Genomic DNA, 26,353 nt, shown 5'->3' with positions numbered 1-26,353 from the left:
CGGCGGGGAAACCCCGATCTTCGTCTGCTCGCTGCTGCTGCGGCCGCCCAGCAGCTGATCTGCTCGGGAGCGCAGCAGCAGCGAACAGACGAAGATCGGGGTTTCCTCGCCGCCCACGCAAAGGGGAAACCCCGATTCGGCTCCTCGCTGCGCTGCCGAGCAGATCAGCTGCTGGGTGGCCGAAGGAACCTTCCATGGGTCTTCCTCTCTGATGCCCCCGCCCGCCCGCCCGCCGCCCACCCGCCGCCCGCCAGCAATAGGGGGAGAGATAGAGAAAGAGAGAGAAGGAAAGAAAGAGATGAGAGAGGGAGGAAGAGAGTGTGAGAGAGGAAGAAGCAAGATAGAGAAAGAGAGAGAGAAAGAAAGATGAGAAAGGAAGGAAGAGAGTGACGTCATCGGGTGGGAAAAATCGCAATATAGCGTTTCGCGAAGAACGAGATCGCGAAAATCGAGGGATCACTGTATAGTATATCTCCTTTTGTTTCTCAGACACGTTTTTCTGTATAACTGCCACACAGCTTTTGAAATGAAGTGGATGGGATTAAAAGCCTGAATTGTAGGGAAGTTTTTTTTAAAGTTCCCCCCTGTCCCCTGGTAATAATTAGTCCCTATTGGTTTATAGACAAAAAAAACTTCCTCTCCTTCATATGTAGGCAAAGGACTAATTGCTTTTTTACTTTGTTATGTTAAAACAATTTTATTAAGCATTACAATTATACAATTAACAACTAATATAGATAATTAAAAAGTGCAATATAGAGAATGCAGAAAAAAGAATGTAGCAAAAGAAAGAAAAAGAAAGAACTTTGTCCTTAGCCACAAGAAGTATAACCAATTTTAACAAGTTGCCACCTTATCTTAAAATACAAGAAACAAGCTCTTCATCCCATATCTCATTGCTTATCTATAAACAAACACTTTATCTTTCATTCCTGATAAGCAAAAGTCCAATGGGGATTATATAGAACAACATAGAAATAACAGTATAAGCAGTATAACAATAAAATTATTTTTAATCTTGATGAAATAAACGAACTTTACCTTCCCCTTATTTTTAACAATGTTGGTTTTTCAACTCTTCAAATAATATTCCATAGAGAATTTGATTTCTTTTCATTTGTCCATTCACCTCAATAAAGCAAGTCTTTCAAAACTTTTAACATGTGTCCTTTGTAAATTGGTATAGGAGGATTGTCCAAGTCACTCTTCTGTTTTGTTATTTGTTTGTCAGTCTTCCCAGGTAAACCAAATAGGAAACATGGCTAGATGAACTAATTCTATTTTGTTGTAAGACTTCATAAATATAATCTTGGAAGTCTAAAAGTTCAAATCTCCTTAACAGCCTAAAAACCTGAGGAAAGTCCTTTTTGATTCTCTTTCTCTTCCATTTATGCAACAGTGGGCTACACCCTCTTATCTGACAGTTTCCTTGGCAGCATTTCTTCATTCCATCTTTCCGCAGACTCGGTGCGGCTCACCACAATAATGAGAACAATATATCACAAATCTAATATTAAAAAGTCTCTAAAAACCCTTATTTAAAAAGCAGACATACACACAAACATACCATGCATAAAAAAAGCAGACATACACACAAACATACCAGGCCAGGGGGAGATGTCTCAATTCCCCCATGCCTGATGGCAGCGGTGGGTTTTAAGAAGTTTACGAAGGCAAGGAGGGTTGGGGTAGTCCTAATCTCTGGGGGGAGCTGGTTCCAGAGGGTTGGGGCCGCCACAGAGAAGGCTCTTCCCCTGGGTCCCACCAGCCGACATTGTTTAGTTGACGGGACCCGGAGAAGGCCAACTCTTTGGGACCTAACTGGTCGCTGGGATTCGTGCGGCAGAAGGCGGTCCCATAGATATTCTGGTCCGATGCCATGAAGGGCTTTATAGGTCATAACCAACACTTTGAATTGTGACCGGAAACTGATCGGCAACCAATGCAGACTGCGGAGTGTTGGTGTGACATGGGCATATCTAGTTATGAGAACATTAGCTGATTCATTTGTATATCCAATATATCATCTTTTTCCAGATCATTCTTGTAGCCTAACAAGAATAACCTTTCCTCTTACTCAAATTCAGTCTTAATATTTTCCTGATGAAACATTCTCATCTTCACTCCCAGATCCTCTTGCACATTATTATCAGGATATATTTACTGGGAATTATATTTAATACCTATATAAGTATTCCTCAATCGATTACCTGCCAAATATGTCCATTTATGTTCCATGATGCTTTCTTAGACAAACTTATTTTTAGACTGAATCTCTGTCATGGCGAAAAGTCTATACTTTCTGCCTTTTTTCCTGTTCCAAATTAAAAGCTAAATTCTCCCATCCCCTTTTCTTTAAATTCAAAAGAACAATGCAATGACTTTTGGAAGAATGTAATTTTTTTTAATTAACTAAAAAAATCCATAGGCAAAATGTCACTTCATATTTTGTACAGTTAAGTTATTAAATCGTTAAAACTTTTAAGATTAGTATTATGATTAAAATGTTGTTCCAGATGCTAATCGCAGTTCCTGAAATTCAGTAAAACAAATCTGTATATTTTATTTGTTTTTAAATATAAAAACATTTGACATAGTACAAGCAAGAAGGTTGCCCAGTTTAAGTGCTAGTTTCACACATCCTTTCTCCAGATTGCTGTATGAAGCTGCACATAATATAAACACATATTCTTGTCTCTAGTTAGGCATATTATATTTAATGACCATATGGTCATTATGGCATAAGATCTACTGTCTGTTTTATTTATATTCCTCAAGCATATTGTTCCTTCAACTTCACAGTGTGTTAAACTATTTCAGAGGGAAAAAACTCTTTCCCTCTTGTTTCTGGTTGTCCTATCAAGTGTAACCTTGGACCCTTATAGAGCAATTAGATCAGCCTCTATCCCCTCCTTTGTAATGAGGTTTCTTGCATTTCTGAGACTATAACCCTTTAGTCTTCCCTAATGGGACATCATTATTCTGAAAGAAACAATGTAAATGTAAATGAATATTCTCATTAACGAGTCACAGAGAAACCTTTAGTGGTAGCGCTGTGGTAATTCTGCTTGTTATTTCTCTGGTATACCACGCAGGATTTTTTTTTTTTTATAATTCATTATTAGTATTCAAAATTACTTGTTCTTTAATTTTGCATGTCTTTCATAATCCAGCGTTCCAACCACTTCAACCATGTCCTTGTTTTATTCTCCAGAAACCACCTGTGAAACGTTCAAGGTCTCTGTCCCCAAAGAGCTTTTTGAAAGAGTCAGAAGAACTCAGAAAGCTCAAAATAGCTGAAGGAAAGATTGAAAACTTAGAAAAGATACTACAGCTAAAGGTGAAAATTAAAAAAAAAAAAAAAAAAATTTTTTTTACTTGACATCAATAGACCCACAACAAAATTTGTACAATTTAGGGGTCATTACCATGTCCACTGAAATTGGAAATGAATTGGGTGAAATATATGTTTTATTATGTACATAAAGATATATCTTTTTTCTTTGTATAATTTTATTTGTGCAAAATGTTGCAACACCCTGCTGGGTGAGATCATCCAAGGGCATGGGGTGAGGTATCATCAGTATGCGGATGATACGCAGTTGTACATCTCCACCCCATGTCCAGTCAATGAAGCAGTGGAAGTGATGTGCTGGTGCCTGGAGGCTGTTGGGGTCTGGATGGGTGTCAACAGACTCAAACTCAACCTGGATAAGACGGAGTGGCTGTGGGTCCTGCCTCCCAGGGACAATTCCATCTGTCTGTCCACAACCCTGGGGGGGGAATTATTGACCCCCTCAGAGAGGGTCCGCAACTTGGGCGTCCTCCTCGATCCACAGCTCACATTAGAGAAACATATTTCAGCTGTGGTGAGGGGGGCGTTTGCCCAGGTTCGCCTGGTGCACCAGTTGCAGCCCTATCTGGACCGGGACTCACTGCTCACAGTCACTCATGCCCTCATCACCTCGAGGTTCGACTACTGTAATGCTCTCTACATGGGGCTACCTTTGAAAAGTGTTCGGAAACTTCAGATCGTGCAGAATACAGCTGCGAGAGCAATCATGGGCTTTCCAAGATATGCCCATGTCACACCAACACTCTGCAGTCTGCATTGGTTGCCGATGAATTTCCAGTCACAATTCAAAGTGTTGGTTATGACCTATAAAGCCCTTCATGGTATCGGACCAGAAACCTTCGGGACTGCCTTCTGCCGCATGAATCCCAGCGACCGGTTAGGTCCCACAGAGTTGGCCTTCTCCGGGTCCCGTCGACTAAACAACATCGTCTAGCGGGACCCAGGAGAAGAGCCTTCTCTGTGGCGGCCCCAACCCTCTGGAACCAGCTCCCCCCGGAGATTAGAACTGCCCCCACCCTCCTTGCCTTTCGTAAAGTTCTTAAGACCCATCTCTGCTGTCAGGCATGGGGGAACTGACACATCGCCCCTGGGCCTATACAGTTTATACATGGAATGTTTGTGTGTGTGTTTGCTTTTAATAATGGGGTTTTTAGTGTTTTTAAATTATTAGATTTGTTCTTACATTGTTCTTGTTATTGTTGTGAGCCGCCCCGAGTCTACGGAGAGGGGCGGCATACAAATCAAATAAATAAATAAATAAGTATTTTGGGAGATGTTTTAGTTAATAATTGTAGGATCTAGATCTGGGCAAATAAATTTGTCTATTCTTCAAAGGGCTTCTTTGTCTGTTCCAAATGTTATAAATTACATTTGTAAAGTTTAATTAGCATTTTTTGCCTATGCCTTGAATCACCTCTTCCAGCCACATGGATAGTAGAATCAACATGTCTATCTATTTCAAGTTCAGTAGTGCAAAATCTGTGGTCTCTGTGTATAATTTTATTAAAAAAATACTTTTAAACCATGTTAAAGTCTTTTTTAACACATATGCAGATAACATTTTATCTTCAGTCAAACTGTATATAAGATGACATTCAACAAAAATATGAAAAAATAATTTTGTAGTAGTTTATTGAACAAAAAAATTAATAGATGTGCTATTTCCTTCTATGGGAAAAGGAATTAAATATTTCTTTCTAATAACTGGTAAAACAACCATAAATAATTATTTTTATTACTGTCTACCAGATTCTGATATTGACCAACAAGAAATCTTTCCCATTCCTCCATTCAGATTTTTTTTTCCAGTTGTGCAATTGTTGCAGGATTTTTACATGTATTGCCCATTTTAAATCCATTCACAGCATCTCAATAGTATTTCAATCCAGACTTTGACTTGGCCATTCCAGAACCCTTCCTTTTATATTTTTTTAGCCAATCTTTGGCTGATTTAACGTGATATTTAGAGTCATTGTCATGATCCAATCTCAACTTTGGGATGAGCTTCAGTCTTCTGACAGATAGTTTCACATTATCCCCAAGCACTCTCTAGAAAATTCCTAGTAGAAACTGTGATGTTGTGCTACCAAAGTCCTAATTCAGATAAACAGTCCCAAACTATAATATCGTGCTTTACAGTTGGTATAAGATTCTTCTGGTGGTTGTCCTTGGTTTTCATCAAACGTGGAACTGGTAGTATGGCCAAATCTTTGCTTCATCTGTTTAGAGTACATTGTTCCAAAAATCTTGATTTTGCCTAGACTTTCATGAGCAGCTTGCCCTGATAGTCTTTCTACACAACAAAGTTTCCCCCGACATACTCTGTTCTATGTAGATTTAATTTGTACAGATTTCTAATGATTAATTCAAGCATTGTGATAGTAGTAATAGTGATAACTACCTGGCGATTGTATGATAAAATTGGAGGTTCTTCCAGCATCTTGTATTCTGCTCTTATGCTAATTTTGGTGGACCTTTGTCCAGGTCTGGCCTGGATAAATTGGCAATTGTTGGAAATCTTCTCCTCTCCTTGATGATCTTCCAGACAGTGGAATGTCTACTTCTTAGGCAATATTTTTAAATCACTCCCTAATTGCATAGGTATCTCTAACCTTCTTTCTAAAAACCAAGAGACCTCTTTTGATCTAGGTATGCTAATACCTTACATTTCATCAACAAAGAACAAAGAGTCTTCGGAGAGGGGTGGCATACAAATCAAATCAAATAAATAAATAAATAAATAAATAAATAAATAAATAAATCAGAATAAATATCTGAAGTTTCAATAAGGCCAGTTACCAAATTTTCACCATTGATGTTGCATCTGCATTTGCTCCAGATTTGGCGCATGTGATTCTAATGTGAAGTATTTTACAAATAATAAATAATAATTTTGCTTCTATTTAAATTACACAATGGATTACAAAACGCAAATGATGCATTATATTTGTAATCTCCTACCTCCTTTATCAATATCATTGGAATGAAGATCAGATACGTTGAAACATGAAAATGTCAAAAATGTCCAAGGGCATAGTTATTTTTTCTTGACGATATATCCTTACTCTGCATCTGTACAAATGTGTACATATACATTTAAAAGTTTTAGATGTTGACATTTTAAGTAGATTATTTTCACATTTTCCATATATATCAGCCTAATGCCTGGAATCAAATATTCAGTCACATAAAAGCCTTTGAATTTTAAAAGTCATAGAAAATGGCATGATATATATTATGTAACTAGCAATCATGTAAATATTTAAGAATAAATATGGGGGGGATAAACAGATTATTATTTCATACACACTGTATTTTTTGGAATATAAAATGCATTGGAGTATAAGATGCACCTTAGTTTCTGGGAAAGAAAATAGGGGGGAAAATATGCCTACCAGGTATTCATCTGGCTATTGTCCTTAGTCTGGTCAGCTTCAACACATTATTTTATCTCCTGGTTAGGGCTTAAAAGAACCTTATTTAGAGAAAATCCCAATGAAAGAGCTTGCAAACTGGTAAGAGCTGGGAACATCATTAGCACCTCGTTAGGTAGGACTGGAAAGAAAATTATTTGGAGCAAATAGAGTGAGATGAAAACAAGCCTGCAAAGATTTAGGGCTGGAAAACATTCTTTGGAGAGAGTAACAATGAAAAAGCCTGCAAGATAAGAGCAAGGAAGATCGTTAGCACCTAGTTAGGGCTGGGAAAAAGAGCTTCAAAAAACCCTCTACATTCAGAATACAGTATAAGAGACACCCAAATTTTCAGCCTCTTTGAGGGAGGAAAAAGATACAACTTATACTCCGAAAAACAGGGTAATTGCAACATGAAGAAAAAAAGTCCCCAGCTTATTTTGAAACATACATCTCATCCTACATCCTACATAGGAATAATCTGTTGAATCGAGTTACATCATCTTATCCCAGCATTTTTGTTGTTATTGTTGTTACTGTAATAGAATGTGTGGACGATCTTGGGGAACAAAGGGAAGAGATGACAATAGAGGGAGGAGATGACAAGATCTTAGTTGTCAGAGAGAAAAACTTAGGAAGGATCCAGCTTGATTGATCAGATAGTTAAAAGTGATGGCAGTAAGGTTGACCTGTCAGCTTGGCAAGATTCTGTTAATACAGTATAGCCTTATGATAAAGTAATAGCTCATCTAGTCTTGTTTCCTGTCTGGTTTACCTGGGAAAGCTGGCAGGATGGCCGATGGCTTTTTTAAATTGCTTATTCATCAGTTATAGAAAAAAAAAACACATTGTGTCATCAAATGAAAGCTGGGATGCATACCTTTTCTCTGGCAATTCCTACTCTATGGGACATCTTGCCCCCTGATATTAAGCAGACCTCCATCCTTTTAACCTTAAAGACCTAGTTTCCCCCCCAAAATGTTGGGAGATTAGATGTCCTGTTAGCACAGATTGGTACTAGTTTTTTGTTATTTTTAATGCTTTATGTTTTGTCTAGTGGTGCATTATAGTTTTAAAAATGATTTTATATGGGTTTTTAAAATCTTCGATTGGGAAGTCACCCAGAGTTGGCTAAAAGATGGGTTGGTATATAAATATTTTAAACAAACAAACAAATTCTGCTGCACGAATCCCAGCGACCAGTTAGGTCCCACAGAGTGGATCTTCTCCGGGTCCCGTCAACTAAGCAATGTCGCCTGGCGGGACCCAGGGGAAGAGCCTTCTCTGTGGCGGCCCCGGCCCTCTGGAACCAACTCCCCCCAGAGATTAGAACTGCCCCCACCCTCCTTGCCTTTCGTAAACAACTTAAAACCCACCTCTGCCGCCAGGCATGGGGGAATTGAGATCCTGTTTCCCCCTAGGCCTTTACAATTCTATGCATGGTATGTATGTATGTATGTTTGGTTTTTATATTAATTGATTTTTAATCATCAATACCAAATTACTATTGTACACTGTTTTATTGTCGCTGTTAGCCGCCCCGAGTCTCTGGAGAGGGGCGGCATACAAATCCAATAAATAAATAAATAAATAAATAAATAAATAAATAAATAAATAAATCAAAATATTACTCTTTAAAATCCTTTGTATCAATTTTTAAAATCTTTTTTACATACCTACCAAGCACGATAGAATGTCTCTTCATGTTGTTCCCATTTCCAACATGCACTTGAAGTGCCTTCATATATTCTAGATAATTTCTCTGGTGCCATGTATCAACAGCACAACATTTTACAAAGAATTCTTTTTGAGCATAGCATAAATTTCAGCCCTTTTAAACATATATTTCCACATATTATAATCAAAATTCTTAGCCCACTTTCTCATACATCTTTTAAACTGTCTTCCTTGTTTCAAATTTCAACAAAAAATTATACATTTTAGTAGATGCAGGTTCATCATCAGTGCACAATTGCACTTCAAATTCTTCTTTACTTTCTCCATTCCATAAGTCATTTTGTCCATTTTAAGACATTCTGATCTGTAAATGGGAAAGCCATTAAGAATTATAACTTTGCTATTCATTGCTGTCCTAATTTACTTTTAAATTCACATTGATAGATTCCTAATAATTCCTGCTATATCAAGCATTAGTCTTTGTCAACTGTTTCCTCTTTTATAATATCCTTCTTGAACTGAGATCCAGGTTTTTTTCAGAGACACCTTGGGTTTATATCTATTCCATGTTCTCAATATGTTATGTCTATTAAAATTATTTTTCAAGTCCAGTTTAATTTTAACGTTTTATACAATAATATCCATATCCAAACCTTGTAACTCTAAAATTCTCTTTTTACATTTAGATACTGTATTTAGCAATAGAATTTTGTGTTTTTTGTGTATGTTAATGCATGAGGTATATTGCTTTAGAATTCACATAGTTTCCAAAGTAGTTTACTGTGCTCAAGATGCACAAATCCTATTTTTTCTGAGCATACAAAATCCATTGTTCAGCTCTTTAGATCCCAGCCAAGCAGTTTCTGTAACTTTTGAAGAAGTACATTTGTTATTTAAGTCTGAATTATTTGAATTATAATTTAGGTGTAATAAATTGTATTTGATAGTGAGTCATAAATACGAAATTCAACAATAGCAATTGTCATTTCAAGATCTTAAGATTTACTGAGTCGTTTGTTTTGGTGTAATGCAGATTCAAGAAAATGATGCGCTGAGTCAAGCCCATGAAAAACGTAAGAAACGTCTGCAGACATTACAGATCAATTACAGGGCAGTAAAAAATCAATTAAAGGAATTGGAGGAAGGTTATGGCAAGTAAGTTGCACAATTCACTGGAATGACTATATATATATTCAATTCAAATATGACGTTTGATACATTTCATCAAGAAAAACACGTATGTATTGGATTTTTTACTGTACATTGTTCATGATTGTTGTTAGCCGCCCCGAGTTTTCGGAGAGGGGCAGCATATAAATCCAATCCAAATCCAATAAATGAAATGAAATGTATGAGAAATGGAATTGCTATTGTTCTCGTCTTGCCTTATTATTTATATTGCTTTCATTTTGTGTTTTTGCAGCTGTTTTTCACACTTTCTATATGTGATGAAAATAAATAGGAAGGAGCAAGCTTATCTAACATTATAACCAAGAAAAAAAAACAGAAATACCTTTAACCTATGGGTGAATTTTTTTGTCTGCTCCCAAATGGCTTTATAGTTACCATGCCTACAGAATTGAGTCTGCTTTTGATAAGCATGAATATAAAATTGACCCAAATGACAATTATGGTGACAACATTATTATTTTGTCAAGCGCAATGCTTCTTTTCCCCAGATGGAAGATACTCTATGTATTCTGTTTATCTAAAAAAGAAAGACTCTTGTACAGTAACAATAGATATTGATTCTGACTTTTGGACCAATCTTCTTTATGGATCCATTCCTTACCACCCAATAGGATAACCTATTACTATCCAAAAGGATAATTTTTTCTCTGTTTAGAGACACTCCCTAAAAGATTCTACAGGACAAAATCCTCCACTTACAATCATGCTCTCTGTTTGCTTGGGTTCTTTCTGACATTGGAGATTTAGTGCCTATCAATGTTTCTACTTCTGTTTCTTAACTTGTCATTCTCCTCACTTATGTACAAGTATTGTCCTGATACATTGCAAGATTGCATTCTAAATAATCCAGTCCAGATTGAATGCTATATCATGGACTAATGCATGGGTGTCCCATATTTTGTTTTGCCTGAACCATGTTGAGTGAAGAGGAATTCTCTTGCGCCATATCTAAAATATATAATATAGCTAATGTATGTAAATCTCATACTAATGTTACAAGTTCACAATCTTGCCACATTACCAGCTCTCTACGGTCATGTGTGGGTTGTGGGTGGGACAGTCCTGGTCTAGTGTATTGTATTACATCATCTCACTGAGAAATATTTATAATTTGGCTAATTTTTACACTGCCTTTTTAGACTTAAGGGCAGGCTTCGATTCAATATCTCATGAAAGATTCTGAAAAAAATTAGCTGGCACTTCTATTGAGTGACATATCGTCTGTTTCCCTGAAAATAATGTATGTCCCTATAATAAGGCAATCAGGTTTTTCAGTGCATGCACTGAAACAAGCTCCTCCAAAATAACCCCCCCCTACACACACACACACACACACACACACACACACACACACACCTTTCTGGAGAATGGTGGGGACATGACAGGAGCCATTTTTTTTGTGGCAGGCAGTCTTTTGGCCAGGAGAGTGAGAGCAAGCAAGGGGCAAGTGTGCGCACATCCCAGAAGACCCACTTGGGTCCTCTTGGCTCTGCCTACAGCAATTTGAAACATGTTCCTGCCTGCAAGGAAGAGGAGGTGAGCATCGATCCCTGCCTCGCTACCTCTTTGCAGGCAGGAGAGCATTTCAAAACACTGCCAGAGGTGACACTCACACTCACACTGTGAGATTAGCTCGGCTCCTCTGGGCTGCCTCTGGCAGTGTACAGAAGCGTGTTCCTGTCTGCAGGGAGGCGGTAAGGCCAGTTGGGTACAGCAAACCCACAAGCACAGGGCTTGAGTATCAGACAGGTGCTTCTCCAGTGCATCTGGAAGGAGAGTCCAACATGGGTATTACTCCAATCCTATTGGTAGAGACTGAGTTAATTTTTACATATTAATTTAGCACCGCCCCCTCTGCTCTCCCCATGAGCCAGTTTTAAAAACTCAGTCAAAGAGTAGAGACATGCTGAGTTTGTTAAGAGACCCCTTAATGGGTTAAATTGATTAATAATAAAGAATAAAATGTATAAACCTGTTTTAATCTGTTTCTTTCTCTTTCAGGTTGGAAGACAGAAGAGGAACAGGAGGATGGGGTCTCTGCCCTCCGTGGGCAGCACCCCCAACGATCCTCCTCAGGGGTTTTGTATTCCCCCCGAGGGAACACCCCGCAGAGGAGCAGCCAGTCTGGGGTCCCTGACCTTCGAGGTCATACCAGGGCTGCGAGCCGAAGGTGGAGGGGAATGCCCCTCCACTGGGAGGCTCGGAGGCGTCCCGGATCGGCCGGCATGGAACCGCCTCACAGCTGATCAGGAGATCAGCGCGGCGGCTGCCGCTGTGGCCACAGGAGCCGCCGGAACAGCCGCCGAGAGCCGCGAACAGCTGGGAAAGCCGCGGTCCCTCTCACGGAGCCGCGGAGGCCAGAGAGAAGCGGGTCCAGGCTCCGACCGCCGGAGCGACCCGGGGAACGACCCGAACGCCGCGGAGGCGCGGGCGCCGCCATGTTGGGGCTGGGAATAAGCGGGCGTGTCATTAGGCGCGAAAAACCGCTCCTCCCCCCACCCTCCGACGGCGGAAAGAGCGCGAAGGGCCAGGAAGCCCAGGGCGCAGGCGCAGACTCGGGAAAGACGAGGCGCCATTTTGCATGACTCGAAGGAGGCAGCAAACAAAGCAACCGGAGGCTAAAAAGTCGGATTTCTGGACTCAACGAGCTTGTGGGTCACCAGGCACTGTGAGTACTATGGAGGATCGCCAAGTCAGCGATAAAGCCGCTTCCCCTAGACCAACAAAAGACCCTGGCAGTATCCTGCAGCAGCCCAAGGGCCTACCAACATCGAAAGGAAGTTTTACACCTTCGATGAGGAGGTGGAGAAGCTCTTGGAATTCCCTCCAATCGATCAACCTGTCGTGACGCTCGTATCAAGCGCTTTGGTGCCTTCAGAGACGGGCGACAGCCTGAGACCTGAAGAGAGGAGGACAGAAACACTGCTGCGCAAGACGCACCAGATGTCAAGCTGGAGTTTCCGAGCTGCGGCAGCATCTTCGTTCATTAACCGAGCCGCACTGCTCTGGATACAGGAGATGCAGTCACGCCTCGGTCCGGAGGATGGACGTCTCCGCCAAGATCTAAGTAAGCTGCGAGCGGCGACAGAATTCTCCGCGGACGCTACCTTACACGCGGCCAAGTTCTCCGCCAGGAGCATGGCAGCCACACTGTCATCTCGCCGCCTCCTGTGGTTGAAGAACTGGCAAGCAGACCTAAAATCTAAATGGCGGCTGGCATCCGGTCCATTCCAAGGATCAACCCTGTTCGGTGACCTGCTGGAAAAAGTCCTCGTGGAGGACAAGGACAAGAGGAAGGTCCTTCCCAGGTCCAACCGAAGGCAGGACCGTAGATCCACGCCATACTCTAGACGACAGTCCTTTCGTTGGGACACTTCAACCAACTCCAACCAGAACCAGCGACCCTTCTCCCAGGGTCAATACACTTCACAATCCTACAGGAGCGATCGCGGCTCCTTTCAGGACAGGCCACGGGGCTACCATCAGTCCAGGAGGCCGTTTCGTGGCAACAACCAACGTGGGTTCAAACGTAACTCAAAGTGACTCAGCCACTTTACAGCCCTTGGGAGGCAGGCTCCAGGGATTCAGCACGGCCTGGCAAGCGACCTCCTCCGACAAATGGGCTGTGGCTACCGTGACACACGGACTCAAGTTGGAGTTTATTCAGTTACCTCCCAGTCGGTTCGTAAACTGCCCGCAGATAAAGGACTTTCAAAAAAAGCTACAATTACGCAAGGAAATCGCGCACCTGTTGGAAATCCAAGCCATAGAACAGGTCCCCCATCAGGAGGAAGGCCAGGGATTCTATTCCATGATATTCATCGTTCCCAAGGCCTCCGGGGGCTGCAGGTTGATATTAAACCTGAAACAACTGAACCTCTATATACGATACCGGAGGTTCAGGATGCATTCCTTACAAACTATTCTGGCTTCTATTCGACCACTGGATCTTTTAACATCCATCGATCTCAAGGAAGCCTACCTACACGTTCCCATTCACCCGGAACACCGCAGGTTTCTTCGCTTCTGCACGGAAGGAAGACATTTCCAATACAGGGCCATGCCATTCGGCCTTTCATCGGCACCGCGGACCTTTACCAAGCTTCTCGACGTGTTAACAGCCAGCCTACGGGCGCGGTCCATCAGATTGATGGCCTACCTGGACGATATCATCATTTTGTCCAGGTCCCCGGCAGCGGCCAGGAGAGACCTTACAGAGACCATTCACACGCTGCAACGGCACGGCTTCACCATCAATGTGGAGAAAAGCCAGCTCACGCCCACCACCAGTTTGCTACACCTTGGTGCAGTCATAGACACCCAGACAAGCACGGTGGCGCTGTCAGCAGAACGACAGGACAACATACGGCGTCTGGTAACCAACACGCGACGGGGATCAATCCCCTTATCCCAACTGTCCAAGATACTAGGCACCCTAGTGTCGGCAATTGGTATCGTCCCTTGGGCCAGATACCACATCAGGACATTGCAATGGTTCCTGCTTCCAGCCCAGAGGACAAAGGTGAGCCACTCACACCGGTTAGTACACCTGCCTCAGAAGGTAAAGGACTCCCTGGGATGGTGGACATCGACCGCAATAACCGTCGGATCTCCATTCCGAATACAAGACCAGATCATCCTGACCACAGACGCCAGTCTTACAGGGTGGGGGGCCCATGTTGGGTCCCAGATGGCTCAAGGTCTGTGGAGGGCGGAGGATCTATCGCCCATCAACATCAACTTCCTAGAGCTAAGAGCAGTTTTTCTTGCTCTACAGACATTTACACAGTTGGTTCAGGGACGGCACGTGTTGGTGCTCACGGACAATGTCGCGACCAGGGCCCACTTGAATCATCAAGGGGGTACGCGGTCACAGCGCCTCATGGAGGAGACGAACAATCTCTTCAATTGGGCCGAACGTCATCTACAGTCCCTGTCAGCGGAGCACATTGCGGGTGTCAGCAATACGCAGGCAGATTGGCTAAGTCGGTCTACCTTAGACCCATCAGAATGGAGGCTAGAACCAAGCATCTTTCAACAGATGGTCGTCAGATTTGGAACCCCATCAGTGGATCTGTTTGCGAGTTCCCTGAATGCCCAGTTGCCAAGGTTCTACACAAGGTTTCCAGACCCGAGGGCGGAGAGGGTCAACGCCCTGTTGACACCGTGGCCCCCGGGACTACTGTACGCCTTCCCACCAACGAACCTGGTACAGAGGGTGGTGGAGAAGATCTTGCAGGAGAGAGCAGAGGTACTGTTGGTGGCCCCACACTGGCCTCGCCGACCGTGGTTCTCCGACTTGGTGGCTCTGTCGGTGTCACCCCCTTGGAGGATTCCGGATCGGATGATTGCTCTCAGCCAGGGGAATCTACAACATCCAGACCCCCAGTGGCTTCAACTAACCGTCTGGCACTTGAGCGGCTCAGACTACGACAACTGAATATACCTGACAAAGTCATTGATACCATACAGGCTGCAAGGCGCCCCTCCACGTCTCGCATTTACCAAGCAACGTGGGCAGCCTTCTGTGGGTTTTGCGAAAAACGCCAAGTGAACCCTAAGACAGCGTCGGTGATCTCTGTCCTCGAATTTCTACAAGCAGGACTAGAGCGTGGGTTGGCGCCTAATACACTAAGACGACAGGTGGCTGCCCTTTCCACCATGATACAAGTGGAAGGCATACGATCATTGGCTTATCATCCTCTGGTGAAAGACTTTCTACGGGGAGCGTCAAACCAACATGCCCCACCAGTTAGAAGATTTCCTTCGTGGGATCTCACGTTAGTGCTGAAGGCCTTAACAAAGCCACCATTTGAACCTTTAAGATCCATACCAATTTGCTTACTGTCTATAAAAACAGCCTTTCTAGTCGCAATCACGTCGGCAAGGAGGGTGTCGGAACTGGCCGCCTTGTCAGTTCGGCCTGATCTCTGCATCTTCTACCCAGATAGGGTGATACTGAGACTGGACCCTTCCTTTATTCCGAAGGTAAACTCGGAATTTCACAGGAAACAAGAACTGTGTCTTCCTGATTTTTGCACCCACGGTAGCCATCCATCAGAGTTAAGATGGCATAAGGTGGATGTCCGCCGTGCGGTCAAGATTTACATTAGACGGACGAGGTCGTTTAGGCGAACGGAGAGGCTGTTCATCGCATTCTCTCAAGGGAAGAAGGGACTTGGACTTTCATCTACTTCAGTCAGTCGTTGGATCAGGGACTGCATCGCAGAAGCATACAAGGCCCGAGACCAACCCGTACCAACGGGAGTGACTGCTCACTCTACTAGGAGTGCGGCCGCTTCAGCTGCCTGGGCCACACAGGCGTCCATAGATGATATCTGCAGAGCTGCCACGTGGGCAGCTCCCTCGACCTTCATAAGGCATTACAAGTTGGACTCCTTTGCTTCGGCTGAGGCAGCGTTTGGGAGACGTGTTTTACAACGAGTTTGTGTTTCTCCAACGTCCCTGACTAGACCTTCTCCCTCCCATGGGCCGTAAATCTCTGGTATATCCCATGTTGGACTCTCCTTCCAGATGCACTGGAGAAGTACCGTTGTACCTACCTGAACGGTCTTCTCAGTGCACTGGAAGGAGAGTCCAAACCCACCCAGTATGATGAAGGGTGCAGGGACGCCGGAGTGGGCAGTTGAATCAGTTATTAGTTGTTGTTAATAAAATTGGTTATCCTCTATCTATGTTTCGTTTTTAAAACTGGCTCATGGGGAGAGCAGAGGGGGCGGTGCTAAATTAATATGTAAAAATTAACTCAGTCTCTACCAATAGGATTGGAGTAATACCCATGTTGGACTCTCCTTCCAGTGCACTGAGAAGACCGTTCAGGTAGGTACAACGGTACATTCAGCCCATCCCTGTCACCATGCATGCAGTCAGCTTGGCTTCCTCAGCAGCCTGCAAGAGTTTCTTCCCCCTCCCGCTTCGCTCGAGAGCCGGAGGTGGGGGAGGATCAGTGGATAGATCACCGAGGAACGCGATGGAGCTACAAGTCCCATGTAGGATATGCACCCACCATCCATCTAGCATTTTCTTTTTTCAAGCACATGACTATCTTTGCATTTGCTTCCCATGTACAGTTTGTTGTGCTTAGGTAGTAAAAGTGTTCCAAGTAAACACACAGTACAGTAATTGTGTTCCAAGTAATGATTGCAGAGTTACTTCATCTGCTTCCTATACTGTACGGATGTACATTATTGTTTTCTTATTCAACTAGGTTGAATTTCGGTTGTTTACTTCTAAAGTAGAGGAAATTGTTAAGGATCTTCACTATGAGTTCCTTCACTCAACTCTATTGTCAAATTTCTGTTAGCTTGACTCAGTCAGTGTGATCCAAATTCTAAGCATGTGAGCTGTTAATACCATAACCTTTTTTTATTATTGATTTCCAATATCTCTGGCTGTTGCTGCTACAACCATTTTCTTTATCCAAATAATCTCTCCCTTGTTTTCAGAGTTGTCTGTAACTATTCTAACTATTTGGTTTTCGAAGTCGTGGTCTTTTAAATCATTCAGATTTTACCATTTCACTTATTTTCTCAGCTTTCATATCTGCAGATCAATAGGTATTTTTGCATTTTTTCTTAGTTCTGTAGAAAAATTCACTTTCTTTATTTGCATTTTTCTAATAATCATCTTCTTCCTCCATTTCCCCCCTCTGTTTTAATATAGGATTCTAAAGTGTTTAGTATTCTGCTACAGGGCAATTTTACATTATTTGTTCAGGAGTTTGTTTCAGTTAAATAATTGTTAGTATGTATAATGCTAAAGCTGTCCCTAAGACAGAATGACATCTTTATCTTTTATTTGTTTCATTTAATTAAATGAGAAATATTACACTATCATCAGAAACACATCAAGTCTCAAGTGTGGCACCCAGTCTCCAATTTATCATCTTTTAAGATTTATTTACTTAGAACAACATTTAGGAGAGCTTTAATAATTTCACTAAATGTAGCAATATCAAGTGCTGAAGCTTTGTTTGTGTTTTTTAAAAGTGATTTGTTTCATAGAAAATTGTTTTAGAAACATAGAAACATAGAAGACTGACGGTAGAAAAAGACCTCATGGTCCATCTAGTCTGCCCTTATACTATTTCCTGTATTTTATCTTACAATGGATATACGTTTATCCCAGGCATGTTTAAATTCAGTTACTGTGGATTTACCAACCACGTCTGCTGGAAGTTTGTTCAAAGGATCTACTACTCTTTCAGTAAAATAATATTTTCTCATGTTGCTTTTGATCTTTCCCCAACTAACTTCAGATTGTGTCCCCTTGTTCTTGTGTTCACTTTCCTATTAAAAACACTTCCCTCCTTTCTTAAATATACAGGCCTGGAAACATTAAGAATGGAAAAGCACGCTCAGATCCTCAATACCTGCGTCAAGAAAATTCTGATGCAGTGTGGAATGAACTGGCATACTTTAAAAAAGAACACAAGAAGCTGTTGATTGAAAAGTGAGTCTTTTTATTTCATTTTAAAATACATATACATTTAGAAATGTGGGGTTGATATGCTTAACTTCTCCTTGTAGTGTCCTGAGGGCCAAACAGAGAATTCCTTTCAGATTCCCCAAAATTAAATCATCTTCTTCTACCCGAAACAGGAAAGCAAAACATTAGCCTCTTCCTACACCCCCTCCCTCCTTCCGTATCCCACCCTTAAATCAGTGACAGTAAGTTTTCTAGCACTAAATGAAACAGTATTGCATGAGCTAGGGATTGTGTTAATTAATGTGGCTCTCATCTGTTGGAGGTGTCGCTCTTCATTAGCCTGTATTTTACACACTGCCGTGCTTCATTTTTGGAATGAGGTGGTAAGGGGATAACCTAGCCAGCCATCCTTGTTTGATCTCCTTGATACATACGCAATGCAGAATGCCTCAGCTCTCTTGGTTCCTTGCCCTGTCCTACTAATCCCAGCTGAGCTCATTATGGTGTAGCCTTGCTGCTACTCTTGGAGCCAGAGCTGTCCAAGCTAATTACTGGTAGCAGCAAAGCCGCCTGTTAAGGGTCTGGAGTAGATCTGCTAACATGGGCCTTCAGAGTGACCTGCAAAAAGCACGGGGGAGTTGCTCTCTTTCTTGCTGTGCACAGCCTGTCCTTCGGGTTTAGTGCTGATCCCTTTCACAGCTCTTTTAGCTGCGGTAAGGGTAAAACTTGGTGAAGGAATTCTTACTTTAGAAAACATCCAGTTTGCTTCTTTGATCTTATAATTCATAGACGATTATATTCACCCTGGTAAAGTAAGAAGTTTCCCTTTCATACTAGACAAAAGGAAGTTGGTTGGCATTGCATAATTAGCCTTTTAATGATGTTTTAAAATGTCCTTTGTCAACTTGATTTTGTAATTTAGCGATGAGCACGCTTGAAACTCGGAACAGTTTTCTGTTCTTTAGAGACATCCGTGTAATGCTCAGGCTTGTGCCTGCATTTTTAAAGCAATCAGAATATTAGCACAACGGTGGAATTTTAAAGATTGCTATTCATTTGGCTGTTAGAACTACCATAATAAAATCAATTTCATAGCATCATATGGTTTTGTGCCAATTACGACAATAAGAACTTTGTTGGAAAATATGGTATTTTCCAGAATTGTGATCATGGATCTCAGAATTCCCAATAAACATAACATAACTCTCTTGGGAATTTTGAAAGTTTCTCTTAATATATCTGGAGGGGATCATATTGGTATATCTAATCTTCAACAATGTAGCTGCTATTGGGGATCCTCTCTAGGGAAAGTCTGAATACCCCACAATTAAAAATATGGTGCTTTTTCAAACTTCTGAAATTATTTTTATGCGATTAAATAAATAATAATTTTGGACACAAATCATGGTATGATAGAGTCAGTGTGGATATTTTGTTCTGGCAATATGTTTTGGACAGTGCATTATTCTGATATATTTTTTGAGATCATTACCATTGAACAGTGGACGATTGAAACCTTGATGCTGGAAGAAGTACAAAGAAGTTTATAATGAAAGCTGCTGAGTTATTATTTTTATTAATATAAGAAGGTGAAATCACACTTGCCAGTTCTTTAGCTTATGTTGCCCATCATTTGCACTAAATTCTTCCCAAAAATGTAGGGTGTCTTAATGTATTGGCATATTAAGGTAGACCTCGACCTATGACCATAATTGAGACAGTATATGATGAACTCCTTTGGAGAAGTAAAGGAGAAGAATTTAAAGGTCTTGATTTGCTATTAGGTAGTAATTTAGTCACCAGACTTGCATCTTAGGGTGTTAAGGAAAGATCATGACCTTGGTTTTGGAGTAATTATATACATATTTTTTACAAATATTCCAGTGAATCATTTAGATTACTGTGTTATGTCATTGTTTATAATCAGTTTGTGTGATCCTCTTGTACGAGCTGAAAAAATGATCTTGCTGGTTCTTCTGCTTCTTAGTGCAATCTATACTTTGAATCATTTAATGATTTTTTTAGTTCTGGCCTTGACTGCATTAGTTTGAACAACTTGCTTTTGAGTAACCAAAATCAAAACTTCAGTTTCTTTTTTTAAAATTTATATATTCCATTTGTAAGTCATTGCTGGGTTTTTATCTTTATTCACTTTCCTCCAGGATATTTTTTTAAATTTGAGCAATGCACAGTTGGCTGCTCAGGGCACTTAGTCTCTGATAGAGGCACAGTTCAGCATAAAGTGGTTGGAGCTGCGTGCAGTATACCTGGTGCTCCAACAGCTGAAACACATAGTCGCTGGTCGGCATGTTCTGGTCCTTACCAACAATGTGGCTGCAAAAGCCCACATCAATCAGAAGGGGGGGCACCATGTCCTGTCATTTCATGGACAAGTCCGGAGCCCTGGGCTTCTGGGCAGAACACCACCTTCTGTTGCTCTCAGCAGAGCACATCTCTGACGTGACCAATTGTGACTGTGGGTTGCTCAGACACACCACTATAGTCCAGGTGGAGTGGAGCCTCTATCCTTCTCTTTTACAAGCCCTGGTGACTTGCTTCGGTCTCTCCATCATGGATCTCTTTGCCACCCTGGAGAACCCCTAGCTGCCCAGATATTTTACCTGATTCTGGATCCAGGGAGCGGATGGAGGGATGCCCTCTGCTGCGACTAGCCTTCGGCCTGCTGTATGTGTTCCCCTCTCTACCTCTCCTCCCCAAGGTCATCTGGAAGATCTTGGAGGAGAGGGCCGAAATGCTTCTCCTTGCTCTTCACTGACCCAGGAGAACCTGGATTGCTAACCTCAAATCTTTGTCAGTCTGCCAGTCATGGAGAATCCTGCCAACAGAGTTGTTGCTATGCAAGGGGTCAGTGGTACACCTGGACCCACAGTGGTATTAACTGATAACCTGGCTCTTGAGCAGGGTGCTCTAAGGCGTAGCAATGTTCAGGAAACTATCACTCAGACTCTCCCTCCAGGAGGCCGTCCACAGAAAAAAATTATTTGGCCACTTGAAAACCTTTTTGCTCCTGGTTCTCACAGGTAGGTATTCCCGTTGATCTATCCATTACCAACATCCTCAAATTTCTGCAGAATGGCCTTAACAAGGGTTTTTCCCCTATTTCGATGTCAGGTGGCAGCACTCTCTTCTGTTTTGTTCTGCAGTTCTCTGGACTCCTTATCTTAACATTCCCTGTTGCACAGATTCTTGAAAGAGGTTGGAAATTTGTGTCCTCCTGTCATCCATTGGTATCCAGTCTCAAAGGTTCTCCTGTTACTGACTGGTGCTCCCTACAAACCCTTGAGGACCACTTTGCTTCCGCACCTTACCTGTAAGGTGGCATTCCTAGTGGTCATCATCTCCGCTTATAGGGTCTGTGAGCTTGCTGCCTTGTCTGTTAGCAAGGATCTATATATATTTTATTCTGATCGAGTAGTCCTCTGACTAAACCCCACATTTGTCCCAAAAATAAACTCTTATTTTCACAGAACCCAGGAAATTGTCCTGCCTAGTTTTTGTCCCAATCCTTCACATCTTTAGAGAGGCAGTGGCAAAAGCTTGATGTTAGAAGGGCCCTGAAGATCTATCTCAATAGAACAGAATAGAATAGAATAGAATAGAATTCTTTATTGGCCAAGTGTGTATGGATACTTAAGGAATTTGTCTTTGGTGCATATGAAAATAAACAGAATCATGAAGCCTATCAGGTAAGACTAATGCCGCTTCTGAGAACAGTATCTTAGATGCTTATTTGTGTTTCAGAACTACTAACTTCAGTGTTACAGCAATTATAAATATGTTTTGTAGTGTGCAGAATCCCTTCAATCCCTTCAAAACTAAAATCGCCATATTTTTGGCATCTATATTCTGAAATAAGTACTGTATTTTGCCTGTTTTGAGAAGTACTAAAGTCAGGGAGCATTCTTAATAGACCAGTATACTTATATCTTTTTTGTAGCTACTGAGCCCTTTGAAAAGGTATATAGTTCTAATTCCCATTCCAGGGAAGATTTGCTATAAAGTAAATGCCTTTTATAATCACTCAATATCATATCTCAAGATGCTATGTCCCAACATGGAAAAGGGGAAGCATATTTTCTTTCAATAAACACACCAAAAAGTTCATTCATAGTTCTGATTCTGAACAGATTTTTCTGTAAAATTTAAATGGTTGCCCTCTCCTTCCCATGTTCCTTCCCTCCCATGCTCTCTCCCTATCTGCCTGTCTGACTTGGCTGTATAATGTTCATGTAATTCAGGGGTCCCCAAACCTTTTACACAGGGACCCAGTTTACTGTCCCTCAGACTGTTGGAGGGCCGGACTATAAAAAAAAACCTATGAACAAATCCCTATGCACACTGCACAAATCTTATTTAAAGTAAAAAATAAAATGGGAACAAATACAATATTTAAAATAAAGAAGTAATTAAATAATTAAGTAATAAAGTAATTTATACTTCTTTATTAACAAGTAAATTTAAACTTAAATCAACAAACTCCCTCCATTTCTCCTTCCTTCCTTCCCTCCCTCCCTCCCTCCTCTCCATTTCTCTCTTCCCTTTCTCTTTTCTTCCTTCTCTCTCATTTGTTTCATTTTCCTCTCCCTCTTTTTCTCTCCATCATTTTCTCTCTTTTCTCTCTCTCTCTCACTCTTTCCATCTAGCCCCCTTTCTCTCTTCCTCTCTATCTCTCCCTCTTTCTTTCTCTCTCTCTTTCTTTCTCTGTCCCTCTCTCTCTTTCTCTTTCTTTCTCTCACTCATTCTCTTTCTCTCTCCCTCTTTGTATCTCTCCCTCTTTCTCTCTCTCCCTCTCTCTCCTATCCTCCCCGCCCCTTGCCTCTGTACCGCCTCCTCAGCAGACCGCGGTGAGTTGACAGGAGATTCGGGAGCTTATTATATCTATGGATAAAATCTCGGGGGCTGCCGCGGGCCGGATAAATTGCCTCAGCGGGCCGCATCCGGCCCCCGGGCCGTAGTTTGGGGACCGCTGATGTCATTTATATATAATAATTTCTATAGTTAATTAAAAATATTGGAAACAGCGCCATTCTTTTGTGCTTGTGCCTGTATGTAAAAAGAGCATCTTCTTAGTAGGTTGTTATTTGAGGTCATAAATGCAAATAATATGACCATTACAATGTTTTCATTTGATGAATCATGCTTAGATGTCCAGTTATCATCTCTCTTAAGGCAATTTTCATACTTTTTTACCTGCATTCAAGCAGTGCAACCTATCATGGAGCAAGGAGAAAAATCAATTAATATGTGATGTAATAAAAGTGATGTTAAGTAACAAGATCCAAGAAATGCAAACAGTAAAAAAAAAGTGATTCGTTTCGTTTAAGAGGTATCTTTCTTTCCTTGGGAAAGACAGGGAAGATCAATTTACTGAATCAGAAGAGACAAAGCATTCCTTAATCATTTCTCTTCAACCATATCATGTTTCTCCCAATCACTGTTCCAAGAATGCAGAAGAAAAAAATGTGAGCATTAATGTGAAATAATTATATCAATTCTACTTTCAACATTAAAATTCTGCCAAAATCCTTTCTGTTGCTAGCTGTTGCTTTCAGTTATCTCAAGGTGTATACCCACCCATTTACTTAAGCATGATTTTGAAGGAAAGCTGATATGATGAGCTTAGAATTTTAATTTGGAAGAAAATGCAGTGTGGAAAGGAAGCTTTTCTTTTATTTATTACATTACATCTTTATTACATCTTCTAGCTGATGCTCAATATGAAAAATGTGTGGGGCTGAAGAAGAAAAACTGCTGTTGCTGTGTTTGATTTTGTAATTTTGTTGTGCTTTTCGATTTGCCAAACGTTCTTCTTGTGGGTGTGATGTGTATTGGATGTGCTAGGAAAGAGTTTATATGCAAATGAGGAAATTTTTATCTAAATGCAAAATAATTCACAAAGATTACAAAAGACAGATATGATACTAATTTTAAATAATTCTTTTTTAAAAAAATATTTTTTATTATAATACAAAGATAAAAAAAGAGCAGGTATATGTTGTTTTACATCTTATATCATTTCAAAACATAATCATTGTTATATAATTGTTATGCTTAAATTCTAAATATTTTATACAAATATTTTATACAATACTGCCCTTAATTACCCCTCCCCCCCTTTGAACTGTTGTTTTAACAGTTCCAATTTTCTTTTTAATATGAATATGCAGCTTATGGCATCAGTGGTTATCTGTGCTAGGAAAGAGTTAATATGCAAATAAGGAAATTTTTATCTAAATGCAAAGTAATTCACAAAGATTACAAAAGACAGATATGATACTAATTTTAAATAATTCTAACTGCCATTAAACAGTAAGAATTTTTGAGTTATTGTCTAGGACTTTTCATCTCTGACTCTTCACTATGCTTCACCTTTTCTCCACTTTGAGGAAAATCCCAGCGCAAAAATGGAAAGCTGAGGGGTAGAACCGTGAGGAAAGGTGTAGGAAAGAGAATCCCAGAGCAGAAATGGAAAGGTGCAGAAGGTTGTGTGTGTATGTGTAAAAGGAAAGCAAGGCAGGGTGCAGAGATGTGTGATTAGTCTGATGAGACTTACTTCAGAGTAAACCAGCTGTTCCTCTCTGTATTGGTGTGGGGGGAAGTGAAGGCTGGTGAGTGGAGAGAGAGAGGAAGGCATTTTGGCAAATTATTTTACACCTCCTTTCGCTGGATTTATATTTATTGTCCTCTAAAAAATTCTTACTTCTGCATAAACAAACTGTTCCATTTGAAATACTAGGTGATTATTTTAATTTTAGCATTGAATTTGTTCTGTCGGGCTCTCTGGTAGAATCCTCCCAAAAATTCACAGGTACAAATGTCAGACACACACACGTTTGAAAATTCAAAACAATGTTCTTTATAATGAAAATTCACTTAAACCAAGCCCTCTTTCGGTATAGCAAAGAGCACTCGTCTCCAAACAAACTGGTAATTGGTATAAGTCCCTTATCAGTTCTGTGATACTTATCTTGCAGCTGTGAGGCAATTCACAGTCCTTCTTCTTTCACAAAGAGAAACACACTTTGCTCTGGTTTAGTTTCAAAGCGGGGAAAAATCAGCATACAAAAGGTCAAAGTCAGTAAAGCAGTCACGAAACACAACGATCAGATAATCCTCCACAATGGCCAAACCCAAAGGCTGCTATTTATAGCAGCCTCACTAATTACCACAGCCCCACCTAACCACAGGTGGCCTCATTTTCTTTGATAATAATCTCTCAGTTGTTGTTGCATATGCATTGCTCTCCGCATGCATGGCTGTATCATTAACTCTTGTTCTGAATCCAAGGAGGAGCTAGATAATTGATCTCCTTCTGAGCTATCTGCCCCACTCTCCTCCTCCCTGTCACTCATGTCTTCTTGGTCAGAGGAGCCTTCATCAGCAGAGTCCACCGGGGGCAAAACAGGCCTGCAGCATGTGAATGTCTCCCCCACATCCAGAGTCCTTGGGGCAGGAGCAGGGCCAGAGCTAACCACAACAGAATTTAGTGAGGCTTAGTTCCAGATATAAAGTAAGTGTTTCTCCCGGCTGCCCCCAAATAGCTTGATCTCCAGTTAGCAAAAAGATCGCTAGGATATCACTTCTTTTGCTGGATTTGTATTTGAGGGGGGAGAGTAAGCAAAAAATCTCGCGGGAACACGGGTGCACCTGCCCCCCATGCGTGATTTTACGCAGAAGCATAATTCCGCTCAAACTTTTGGCACCTCCAGAGCCGCGGAGACAAGCCCAATTAGGCATTCCGTCTAGCAGCCCACTCCTGGTAGTTACTGAAGTTTGATTCAAATATCAAATGTGCAATATTGAAGATGTTTCAAGGTAGTTTGGAGCTACATTGCTCTGACATAAGGTGAGCAGCTTGCTCAAACAATGAATGCTTTCCATATTGGTATCATCATACAATATTCAGAGAATAGTGTATTTCAGTAGGTTTTTAAGAGGTAAAACGTACAGTCAATTTCTAGATATGTTTCATGAAGATTTAAGTTTGATTCTTCTGTTATTGTACCTCGTAGTCAAATAGTGAACCATGAAAAATTGGGTCCTATTAGATTTCTCATTAATTAATTTACTTTAACAAAAATTATTCTTTATAACCTGCTGCAATTTATTAATGCCATCCCTAAATTTTCATTCATTGACCATCAAACATAAGAGGAGAAATTGTATGTAAAAGCTATCAAACAGACCAAAAAACTGTCCTGTTAACAATGATCAATTACAGTACAATATTAAAGCACTGGGGAGAAAT

General features: G+C 41.1%; 1 protein-coding gene across 2 annotated transcripts in view; it reads left to right on the top strand.

Moving 5' to 3' along the window:
* Nucleotides 1-26,353, top strand: part of CNTLN (centlein) — a 243,510-nt gene that overhangs the window by 105,408 nt on the left and 111,749 nt on the right. For both annotated transcript variants that reach the window (XM_070742532.1, XM_070742531.1), the window contains exons 10-12: nucleotides 3,215-3,340; nucleotides 9,479-9,600; nucleotides 17,983-18,108. In XM_070742532.1, the coding sequence (XP_070598633.1) occupies nucleotides 3,215-3,340; nucleotides 9,479-9,600; nucleotides 17,983-18,108 (374 nt within the window). The remainder of the gene's footprint in view (nucleotides 1-3,214; nucleotides 3,341-9,478; nucleotides 9,601-17,982; nucleotides 18,109-26,353) is intronic.

The sequence above is a fragment of the Erythrolamprus reginae genome, chromosome 2 (genome assembly GCF_031021105.1).
Source record: "Erythrolamprus reginae isolate rEryReg1 chromosome 2, rEryReg1.hap1, whole genome shotgun sequence".
Classification (NCBI taxonomy): Eukaryota; Metazoa; Chordata; class Lepidosauria; order Squamata; family Dipsadidae; genus Erythrolamprus; species Erythrolamprus reginae.
The sequence above is the reverse complement of the archived record's forward strand: the minus strand, read 5'-3'. Positions and strand labels throughout refer to the sequence as shown.